General features: G+C 43.2%; 1 protein-coding gene across 2 annotated transcripts in view; it reads left to right on the top strand.

Moving 5' to 3' along the window:
- LOC124112359 (activating signal cointegrator 1 complex subunit 3-like) overlaps window positions 1-12,575 on the top strand; it is a 265,355-nt gene that overhangs the window by 14,491 nt on the left and 238,289 nt on the right. For both annotated transcript variants that reach the window (XM_048383405.1, XM_048383406.1), the window contains 5 exons: window positions 2,544-2,735; window positions 3,820-4,044; window positions 8,971-9,090; window positions 10,922-11,086; window positions 11,534-11,620. In XM_048383405.1, coding sequence (XP_048239362.1) covers window positions 2,544-2,735; window positions 3,820-4,044; window positions 8,971-9,090; window positions 10,922-11,086; window positions 11,534-11,620 — 789 coding nt within the window. The remainder of the gene's footprint in view (window positions 1-2,543; window positions 2,736-3,819; window positions 4,045-8,970; window positions 9,091-10,921; window positions 11,087-11,533; window positions 11,621-12,575) is intronic.

The raw sequence follows: 12,575 nt of genomic DNA, 5'->3' as shown, positions 1-12,575 counted from the left end.
TCTGCATAAGCTCTTTCTTCCCGCCACATTACCCAGAAATTATTTTGACATGAAACCCCTCCCCTTGTCTGACGTTCTGTCACACTAACCCCTCCCTATTGTTCTGCCACACAAACCACTCCCCTTATCTGATATTCTGTCACACTATCCCCTCCCTGATGTTCTGCCACAATAACCCCTCCCTGATGTTGTACCACACTAACCCCTCCCTGATGTTATACCACACTAACCCCTCCCTGATGTTGTACCACACTATCCCCTCCCTGATGTTCTGCTACACTAACCCCTCCCTGGTGTTATACCACACTAACCCCTCCCTGATGTTATACCACACTAACCCCTCCCTGATGTTGTTACACACTATCCCCTCCCTGATGTTCTTCTACACTAATCCCTAACTGATGTTGTACCACACTAACCCCTCCCTGATGTTGTACCACACTAACCCCTCCCTGATGTTGTACCACACTATCCCCTCCCTGATGTTATACCACACTATCCTCTCCCTGATGTTATACCACAATAACCCCTCCCTGGTGTTCTACCACACTAACCCCTCCCTGGTGTTCTACCACACTAACCCCTCCCTGGTGTTCTACCACACTAACCCCTCCCTCATGTTCTGCCACACTAACCCCTCCCTGGTGTTCTGCCACACTAACCCCTCCCTGGTGTCGACCACACTAACCCCTCCCTGGTGTTCTACCACACTAACCCCTCCCTGGTGTTCTGCCACACTAACCCCTCCCTGGTGTTCTACCACACTAACCCCTCCCTGGTGTTCTACCACACTAACCCCTCCCTGGTGTTCTACCACACTAACCCCTCCCTGGTGTTCTACCACACTAACCCCTCCCTCATGTTCTGCCACACTAACCCCTCCCTGGTGTTCTGCCACACTAACCCCTCCCTGGTGTCGACCACACTAACCCCTCCTTGGTGTCCTACCACACTAACCCCTCCCTGGTGTTCTGCCACACTAACCCCTTCCTGATGTTATACCACAGTAACCCCTCCCTGATGTTATACCACACTATCCCCTCCCTGATGTTCTGCTACACTAACCCCTCCCTGATGTTATACCACACTAACCCCTCCCTGATGTTGTACCACACTTTCCCCTCCCTGATGTTGTACTACACTAACCCCTCCCTGATGTTATACCACACTATCCCCTCCCTGATGTTGTACCACACTATCCTCTCCCTGATGCTATACCACACTAACCCCTCCCTGATGTTATACCACACTATCCTCTCCCTGATGTTATACCACAATAACCCCTCCCTGATGTTGTACCACACTAACCCCTTCCTGATGTTATACCAAACTAACCCCTCCCTGATGTTGTTACACACTATCCCCTCCCTGATGTTATACCACACTATCCCCTCCCTGATGTTGTACCACACTAACCCCTCCCTGATGTAATACCACACTATCCTCTCCCTGATGTTATGCTACACTACCCCCTCTCTGATGTTATACCACACTATCCTCTCCCTGATGTTATACCACACTAACCCCTCCCTGATGTTGTACCACACTAACCCCTCCCTGATGTTATACCACACTATCCTCTCCCTGATGTTATACCACACTATCCCCTCCCTGATGTTATACCACACTTTTCCCTCCCTGATGTTCTGCTACACTACCCTCTCCCTGGTGTTCTGCCACACTAACCCCTCCCTGGTGTTATACCACACTAACCCCTCCCTGATGATGTACCACACTAACCCCTCCCCTAACCTACTATACTAACCCACACTACCCCCTCCCTGGGGTTCTGCCACACTACCCCCTCCCTGATGTTCTGTCACACTAACCCCTTCCTGGTGTTATACCACACTAACCCCTCCCTGATGTTCTGCCACACTAACCCCTCCCTGATGTTCTGCCACACTAACCCCTTCCTGGTGTTATACCACACTATCCTGTCCTGATGTTGTACCACACTAACCCCTCCCTGATGTTCTACCACTCTAAACCCTCCCCTTCTGGAACACTAACCCCATCCTGATGTTCTGCCACACTACCCCCTCCTTGGTGTTCTGCCACACTAACCCCTCCCTGGTGTTATACCACACTATCCCCTCCTGATTTTGTAACACACTAACCCCTCCCTGATGTTCTACCACTCTAACCCCTCCCCTTCTTGAACACTAACCCCTCCCTTGTGTTCTGCCACACTAACCCCTCCCTGGTGTTCTGCCACACTAACCCCTCCCTGGTGTTCTACCACACTAACCCCTCCCTGGTGTTCTACCACACTAACCCCTCCCTGGTGTTCTACCACACTAACCCCTCCCTCATGTTCTGCCACACTAACCCCTCCCTGGTGTTCTGCCACACTAACCCCTCCCTGGTGTCGACCACACTAACCCCTCCCTGGTGTTCTACCACACTAACCCCTCCCTGGTGTTCTGCCACACTTACCCCTCCCTGGTGATCTACCACACTAACCCCTCCCTGGTGTTCTACAACACTAACCCCTCCCTGGTGTTCTGCCACACTAACCCCTCCCTGGTGTTCTGCCACAGTTGCTGAGGTCCAGGAACAAGCAGCTGAAGGACCTGTTCCCGGACGGCTTCAGCATGCATCATGCCGGGATGCTGCGCCAGGACCGGAACCTGGTCGAGCGGTACTTCAGCGATGGCCACATCAAGGTGTTGGTGTGTACGGCCACCCTGGCGTGGGGGGTCAATCTGCCCGCCCACGCTGTCATCATCAAGGTGGGTGATTGTTCGGCCATGATACAGCAGATGATGTTAACACCGGCAACATGGTTTGTGCATGACCATGTCATCACTGATATAGTTTATTTTACCTTATGAGATACTTAAGTGTGAAGGAATGAGTTTTCCGAGGTTTAATTGCAGTGAATATAACAAATGATATTTCACTGCTGTGAACATAACACTTTGACGGAAATATACTCACTTTATCGTAAGTGTCTGCCCCGTTCACAAACTGTTGACTTACTTTATACCTTAGTTCCACGTTGACAAGTCAAAAGAATGACAGATGGTCATTTAATATTGCTTCATGGCGTTTGTTATTCTCTTGAAAATGTTCCATTATAAACTGTAAATTTCTCACTTAACTGGTCAATGGAGACCTTCATGCCATTTTTGTTACTTGACCAGCGTGTATTCTTTCGCTTCCAACAGCGGTCTCAACGTTTTCAAGAATAGTTTTGTTACAGTTGATTTTGTATCTACTCATATCTACATGTATGATACAGAATTTTTATCATCCTAAATATTTTTGGTTACTTTTGTTTATATCTTTTATGATTTTTCCAACCTGAGACTACTTTTTTAGTCGCAAATAGGGATGGTGACCCATCCCTCTGTGTTAGGTAGGGAGAATTTACGTTTCAAGGTTTTACATTTTTGATGAAATAATTTAGTTTTCCTGTAGACAACTACACAAAATGAATATAATAAATAGGATATTCCATGTGTCTCGTGAAATAGCATGTTTCACTCATCTCGTGACGGAGGAAAAGGAGTTATGTTAACTAGTGGCTACGCCACTCAGGAAAATATCTCCGTTCACCCCAGTCACTTGATAAGAGAAACTTGATATTTCACTTAACACATGAAATATCCTCTATTTATCATACTGTGGCTGTCTGTTGTGTGGTAGAGGATAGGCAGCTCCTTTCTTCTTTCCTCCCATTAGATTGCTAAGCAAGAAACAAACATGGTAATCTAGGAGAATGTTGATGTAAATTTTGACTTTTTGTCTTAATCTTGAAATATAGTGTGTCTAATATTTCTCTTCTGTATCTGTTGAATGTTTGATGTTCAGGGCACGCAACTGTACGATGCGAAGCGAGGCTCCTTCGTAGACTTAGGAATCCTGGACGTGATGCAGATCTTCGGTCGCGCTGGTCGACCCCAGTTTGACAAGTTCGGTCATGGCACAATCATCACAACCCATGACAAGCTGAGCCACTATCTGTCCCTGATGACCAGACAGAACCCCATCGAGAGCCAGTTCATCAACAGTCTCACAGACAATCTCAATGCTGAGGTAGGGTTTTCACTATACAGTTCATCAACAGTCTCACAGACAATCTCAATGCTGAGGTAGGGTTTTCACTATACAGTTTATCAACAGTCTCACAGACAATCTCAATGCTGAGGTAGGGTTTTCACTATACAGTTCATCAACAGTCTCACAGACAATCTCAATGCTGAGGTAGGGTTTCACTAGAGTTTATCAACAGCCTCATAGACAATCTCAATGCTGAGGTAGGGTTTTCACTAGAGTTTATCAACAGTCTCACAGACAATCTCAATGCTGAGGTAGGGTTTTCGCTAGAGTTTATCAACAGTCTCACAGACAATCTCAATGCTGAAGTAGGGTTTTCACTATACAGTTCATCAACAGTCTCACAGACAATCTCAATGCTGAGGTAGGGTTTCACTAGAGTTTATCAACAGCCTCACAGACAATCTCAATGCTGAGGTAGGGTTTTCACTACAGTTTATCAACAGTCTCACAGACAATCTCAATGCTGAGGTAGGGTTTTCACTAGAGTTTATCAACGGCCTCACGGACAATCTCAATGCTGAGGTAGGGTTTTCACTAGAGTTTATCAACAGCCTCACAGACAATCTCAATGCTGAGGTAGGGTTTTCACTATACAGTTTATCAACAGTCTCACAGACAATCTCAATGCTGAGGTAGGGTTTTCACTATACAGTTCATCAACAGTCTCACAGACAATCTCAATGCTGAGGTAGGGTTTCACTAGAGTTTATCAACAGCCTCACAGACAATCTCAATGCTGAGGTAGGGTTTTCGCTAGAGTTTATCAACAGCCTCACAGACAATCTCAATGCTGAGGTAGGGTTTTCACTAGAGTTCATCAACAGTCTCACAGACAATCTCAATGCTGAGGTAGGGTTTTCACTATACAGTTCATCAACAGTCTCACAGACAATCTCAATGCTGAGGTAGGGTTTCACTAGAGTTTATCAACAGTCTCACAGACAATCTCAATGCTGAGGTAGGGTTTTCACTATACAGTTCATCAACAGTCTCACAGACAATCTCAATGCTGAGGTAGGGTTTTCACTAGAGTTTATCAACAGCCTCACAGACAATCTCAATGCTGAGGTAGGGTTTTCGCTAGAGTTTATCAACAGTCTCACAGACAATCTCAATACTGAGGTAGGGTTTTCACTATACAGTTCATCAACAGTCTCACAGACAATCTCAATGCTGAGGTAGGGTTTCACTAGAGTTTATCAACAGTCTCACAGACAATCTCAATGCTGAGGTAGGGTTTTCACTAGAGTTTATCAACAGCCTCACAGACAATCTCAATGCTGAGGTAGGGTTTTCACTAGAGTTTATCAACAGTCTCACAGACAATCTCAATGCTGAGGTAGGGTTTTCGCTAGAGTTTATCAACAGTCTCACAGACAATCTCAATGCTGAGGTAGGGTTTTCACTATACAGTTCATCAACAGTCTCACAGACAATCTCAATGCTGAGGTAGGGTTTCACTAGAGTTTATCAACAGCCTCACAGACAATCTCAATGCTGAGGTAGGGTTTTCACTACAGTTTATCAACAGTCTCACAGACAATCTCAATGCTGAGGTAGGGTTTTCACTAGAGTTTATCAACGGCCTCACGGACAATCTCAATGCTGAGGTAGGGTTTTCACTAGAGTTTATCAACAGCCTCACAGACAATCTAAATGCTGAGGTAGGGTTTTCACTATACAGTTTATCAACAGTCTCACAGACAATCTCAATGCTGAGGTAGGGTTTTCACTATACAGTTCATCAACAGTCTCACAGACAATCTCAATGCTGAGGTAGGGTTTCACTAGAGTTTATCAACAGCCTCACAGACAATCTCAATGCTGAGGTAGGGTTTTCGCTAGAGTTTATCAACAGCCTCACAGACAATCTCAATGCTGAGGTAGGGTTTTCACTAGAGTTCATCAACAGTCTCACAGACAATCTCAATGCTGAGGTAGGGTTTTCACTATACAGTTCATCAACAGTCTCACAGACAATCTCAATGCTGAGGTAGGGTTTCACTAGAGTTTATCAACAGCCTCACAGACAATCTCAATGCTGAGGTAGGGTTTTCACTATACAGTTCATCAACAGTCTCACAGACAATCTCAATGCTGAGGTAGGGTTTTCACTAGAGTTTATCAACAGCCTCACAGACAATCTCAATGCTGAGGTAGGGTTTTCGCTAGAGTTTATCAACAGTCTCACAGACAATCTCAATACTGAGGTAGGGTTTTCACTATACAGTTCATCAACAGTCTCACAGACAATCTCAATGCTGAGGTAGGGTTTCACTAGAGTTTATCAACAGTCTCACAGACAATCTCAATGCTGAGGTAGGGTTTTCACTAGAGTTTATCAACAGCCTCACAGACAATCTCAATGCTGAGGTAGGGTTTTCACTAGAGTTCATCAACAGTCTCACAGACAATCTCAATGCTGAGGTAGGGTTTTCACTATACAGTTCATCAACAGTCTCACAGACAATCTCAATGCTGAGGTAGGGTTTCACTAGAGTTTATCAACAGCCTCACAGACAATCTCAATGCTGAGGTAGGGTTTTCACTAGAGTTTATCAACAGTCTCACAGACAATCTCAATGCTGAGGTAGGGTTTTCGCTAGAGTTTATCAACAGTCTCACAGACAATCTCAATGCTGAGGTAGGGTTTCACTAGAGTTTATCAACAGCCTCACAGACAATCTCAATGCTGAGGTAGGGTTTTCACTAGAGTTTATCAACAGCCTCACAGACAATCTCAATGCTGAGGTAGGGTTTTCACTATACAGTTCATCAACAGTCTCACAGACAATCTCAATGCTGAGGTAGGGTTTTCACTATACAGTTCATCAACAGTCTCACAGACAATCTAAATGCTGAGGTAGGGTTTTCACTACAGTTCATCAACAGTCTCACAGACAATCTCAATGCTGAGGTAGGGTTTTCACAGTACAGTTCATCAACAGTCTCACAGACAATCTCAATGCTGAGGTAGGGTTTCACTAGAGTTTATCAACAGCCTCACAGACAATCTCAATGCTGAGGTAGGGTTTTCACTAGAGTTTATCAACAGTCTCAGACAATCTCAATGCTGAGGTAGGGTTTTCGCTAGAGTTTATCAACAGTCTCACAGACAATCTCAATACTGAGGTAGGGTTTCACTAGAGTTTATCAACAGCCTCACAGACAATCTCAATGCTGAGGTAGGGTTTTCACTAGAGTTTATCAACAGCCTCACAGACAATCTCAATGCTGAGGTAGGGTTTTCACTATACAGTTCATCAACAGTCTCACAGACAATCTCAATGCTGAGGTAGGGTTTTCACTATACAGTTCATCAACAGTCTCACAGACAATCTCAATGCTGAGGTAGGGTTTTCACTATACAGTTTATCAACAGTCTCACAGACAATCTCAATGCTGAGGTAGGGTTTTCACTATACAGTTCATCAACAGTCTCACAGACAATCTCAATGCTGAGGTAGGTTTTTCACTATACAGTTCATCAACAGTCTCACAGACAATCTCAATGCTGAGGTAGGGTTTTCACTACAGTTTATCAACAGCCTCACAGACAGTCTCAATGCTGAGGTAGGGTTTTCACTAGAGTTTATCAACAGTCTCACAGACAATCTCAATGCTGAGGTAGGGTTTTCACTACAGTTCATCAACAGTCTCACAGACAATCTCAATGCTGAGGTAGGGTTTTCACTAGAGTTTATCAACAGCCTCACAGACAATCTCAATGCTGAGGTAGGGTTTTCACTAGAGTTATAAACCTATTCATTGGAATCTCTATTAAGTAAGAGAGTTCTTTCTATAGGCATTAAAACCTATTGTGAGGTTTTACTTTCAAAGTAAAACCTATTGTGAGGTTTTACTTTCAAAGTAAAACCTATCATGAGGTTTTATTTTCGTTCTGGAGGTTTTACTTTGAATGTAAAACCTCAAATCCCAGGTTTAACCAAGTAACTGAAAAAATGACTACACGTAGCAATTCAAAATTTTAATTCAATTAAAATTGAATGTCATGTGTACAGTGAATGAAGACTGGGTAACAAAATGAAAGTTGTCGTCGCTCATCTTTCCACTTCAGAGTCTCTGGTGAAAGGACAGCGAGGTTTCAAAACACGTGCTTTTAAACAAGTGCTTATCAATGCTGCACAATTTGCACGTGAAGTCATTGCTAGCCGTTATGTCACAACTACCTCTATGTATTAATTGGATTGTTTAAAGTCGTAAATCGTGTAAAGCAAAAGACACCTTTTAAATTTGCGAATTTTCGTTTTGAAAAGTTTTAAAGAAGTGGAATATTGCAACACAAACATTTAGAGACCGAAGATTTCACTTTCATTTAAAAGTAAGTATTTTAGTTGTGTTTTGTTGTTGACACATCAAAGTGCTCTTGACCGCCTGGCAAGTCAGCGAATTTCACGTGCAAGTTATGATATCACGTCTTCAAGAAGGGCTCTAATGAAGCGCCTCATTTATAGATGCTCGTTATAACATTTAATCAATTTAGACGGTTTATAAGTATGGAAAAACACTTTCCCTCGGTTTTGGTAGACAGAGCATGCCCTTGGGGTCGGGAAAAACTGCGGGGGCTTCGCCCCCTTGGTTTTTCCCTCTCCCCAGGGCATGCTCTGTCTACCAAAACTTCGTAAGCGTGTTTTCTCCAATCCTTCATTTACCTCCGATCCATTGTCTCATGTAGATTCTGGAGATTCATACCCTCAATCACTGGTTCGCCTTCCCCTGAAATATCTACAAGCTGCTGTGAGACAGTTGGTTAATTTCTTACGGTCAAAAAACAACATTCACCCTTTCACTTCTGTTCAGTGAGTGGACATACTATAAATCATGAAATTAATGCTAAAAATGGGAATGTCCCTTGCTGACATTTCTCTGACTTTATTTCAGGTTGCGCTGGGCACGGTGACCAACATGGAGGAGGCAGTCAAATGGCTGAGCTACACGTACCTGTACGTCCGGATGAGGATCAACCCCCTGGCTTACGGCATCCCGTACGGCGTCGTCCAGGTACTTGCTGGTTTAGTGCTGAGTTTAGACTGCCAACACTACGGCTCACTCACTTTCAGACATATGCAACCATGGTTGCAGGGTTTCTGTAAGCCTGTTTCTTTTATTTTCCTGAGTTGATTTGTTAGCTCACCTGAACAAAACATCTTGGACCATAAAGGCTGTGTCACTGACTCTTACAGTTCTCATTTTTTCAACATGGATGCCATGGCGGCCATTTTGAAGATGTGTTGGTAATGTTATTTGGACTACGCTTTCAACATGACATCTTAATTGGGATTCCACCATTCCAGGTTAGACAAGGCTGGGAGTCTGTGTGGGGAACCAGAAATAATGTCATGACATCTGCTGACAGAAGTCTTTTCCAATTAAAGTCAGGCAGGCATGGCAGGCATTCAAAAAGGCTACCCAGTGAGCCACCTTTCACTGATGTATCAGTGTCTGGTTTGATTCACTGTGAATTGGTGGGTTGTGTAAATACTTATCTTCTGGGGTTGGGACGAGTCCACATTTACTACCCAGGAACCCGACCCCCTATTACCTGACCCTACCAGGGTACCCACTGCAGGTCTCAAAGAGTTGGGAACAAAAGGATCCGATCATGCATACACTGAAGTTGACTGAAGCTTTATCTTTACTCAAACTTATGCAAGTCAAAAGGAATGTGTGCATCGTCAGAGAGAAATGCAAACATTAGTGACTTGTATTGTAACAACTGAGCTGTAGTGAGTCTTTGTCATGAAACAATATATCACGTGACTAACCACAGTTCCGGGTTCCTGTGGGACCCACCCGACCCAAGTACCCGAGTAACCCATCCCAGACCTATTCTCTACATTTTAATTGTTAATTGTTAAAAAAAAATGTTTCATTCTTCGTTTTGACATCTAATGGTACCATGGTTACAAACATAAGAAAATACCGGGAGAGCTACAGTGCCTCTTTGTTTTTTTGTCTAGATGTGTTTGGTTTTGTTACACTATATTCTTCATGTCGATGTTGTGCCGCATGTGCAGGAGGCAGTCTGATAATGCCACCTGTTGACCAAAGCATGGTCACTTGTAAAGGGGGACAACTCTGCAATGCTCAGCTTCACTGCATGATTAAGTTCAGTAGGATGCCCCAATAGACTTCTGAAGAGTGATGTATTCAACTGTGGCACAAGCTGTAAACTCCATGCACCCTGGGGACAACAATGACGATACAACCTCAACAGTTCAGTAGAGACAATCTTGAGTTCTAATTCAGTGACTGACAAAATTTAAGGGTTTCCTGTAGGAGTTTCCCTGTACAAACATTTCTGTAAAACATTTGGCACGATGAAATAAGTGGGACAGTTCTCTATAGTGAAGAAAAATGAATGTGACTTTGACCTTTACAATCTTTTTAAAATTGTATTCATACGTAGTTTCTAAGGTTACTTCAGGGAGTGAAAAAACATCTCAAACTGTTATTTTTGTCAGAAGATGATACAGGATCATTACGATTGTGTATTTTAATATCATGAGGCTCACATAATGAAAATTGTATTCCTAGTAATATATGTGACCAACCATGAGGTATGGGACCTTTGACTTGTCATTATGTTTTCAAACTACAGCGTTTCATAAATGACAAAAATACAATTCACAAGCTTCAATTCATATTTATCACAGAGATACATGACATCACACATATCGATCTTCACTGAAGTAAGTTGACGTCAAACATCTAAATGACGTCATAGCACAGTTGTATCCTTGGACCCATGAGGTTCCTGTCCTCCAGGTGGGCCACACGTGATGTTTGCAATACGGGATTACTATGTCAGTAATGTGTTTGTCTTCTCCAGGACGATCCGAGCTTGGAGGTCCACCGGTGTGACCTCATCACGGAAGCTGGACGCAAGTTGGACAAAGCCATGATGGTCAGATTCGACGAGAGGACCTCCTACTTCTCCTCCACAGACTTTGGCCGCATTGCCAGCCACTTCTACATCAAGTACGACACCATGGAGGTGAGATATACCCTGACAGTTTTTGAAACTATAGTGCGGGCAGTCGGTGTCGTTTTTGGGGTGTTGTTCCAACTAGTGTGTTACCAAATAAACAGTTGTGTAACTTAGTAAACAATTGTGTACAATCAACATGGGAAAGGGCCTACCTACACAAATGTATTACTTGTAACTAAAATACTGGAATACAGTATTTGACTATCGTTGGACCTGGAATATTGAAGGATTTAAAAAACAAAATTAAATGGAAATAGAAACGAAATGTGAGGCGAACTTTATTATGATGCAGGCGGTGCCTGAGAACCAAGCCTAATGGTTTGCCTGGCCCAGACTGTGTTGTCAGATCACCATCATGGAGCCTAATATTGTAGACTGCGACACAAGAAAAACCATTCGTCATTGTCTCATGGAGCTGTTTCTCCTCACTGTCACATCGTATTCTGTTTTCAGACAATCAACGAGTTCTTCAAGCCCCATATGGCGGAACCGGATGTGTTTAACGTCTTGGCCAAGTCGCAGGAGTTCCAACAAATCAAGGTCAGTACTCAATAAGGTCTTTTCTGGTGCAAGTTTCAAATGTACTCTGATAATATTTAACAGTGAAGTTTATTGTCATGTCCATTCTTAAACACACAACTTGGTATTTCCTTTTTCAAATAACAAAAAGTGTTAATCACTTAAATATTTCACCTTTTCAAAGTTTTGTTATTATTTATTTGGTTTACTTATTGACAAAACCAAAATTCTCCAATATGAATGAACCTGCACCACTGAATGCTGCCTTCCTTCCTTCCGGTCTAACTAGTCCGTGATGGAACCTAGGTCACATGATCTATACAGTAAGGGAAGTAACATTTGGCATGTAATTTAACTCCTTTAATTTATTTTAAATTTTTCTGAGATTTGAGTTCACTTCAGAAATCATGTCATTTTTTTCTTCATGTTCTTATTTGAACCATCACAAAAACATACCTTGTGTTAGTACTTAGAAAAATATGAAAACCAACGCTGGCTTACTGTCATTGATTGGCTGTTTGTGTCATTGATGGGCTGATTGTGTAATTGATGGGCTGTTTGTGTCATTGATGGGCTGATTGTGTCATTGATGGGCTGATTGTGTCATTGATGGGCTGATTGTGTCATTGATGGGCTGTTTGTGTCATTGATGGGCTGATTGTGTCATTGATGGGCTGATTGTGTCATTGATGGGCTGATTGTGTCATTGATGGGCTGTTTGTGTCATTGATGGGCTGTTTGTGTCATTGATGGGCTGTTTGTGTCATTGATGGGCTGTTTGTGTCATCGATGGACTGTTTGTGTCATTGATGGGCTGTTTGTGTCATTGATGGGCTGTTTGTGTCATTGATAGGCTGTTTGTATCATTGATGAGCTGTTTGTGTCATTGATGGGCTGTTTGTGTCATTGATGGGCTGTTTGTGTCATCGATGGACTGTTTGTGTCATTGATGGGCTGTTTGTGTCATTGATGGGCT

Source organism: Haliotis rufescens, unplaced genomic scaffold, assembly GCF_023055435.1.
Source record: "Haliotis rufescens isolate VD_foot unplaced genomic scaffold, xgHalRufe1.0.p SCAF_48, whole genome shotgun sequence".
NCBI classification, from domain to species: domain Eukaryota; kingdom Metazoa; phylum Mollusca; class Gastropoda; order Lepetellida; family Haliotidae; genus Haliotis; species Haliotis rufescens.
Note: the sequence above shows the minus strand (reverse complement) of the source record. Positions and strands in the feature narration are given on the sequence as shown.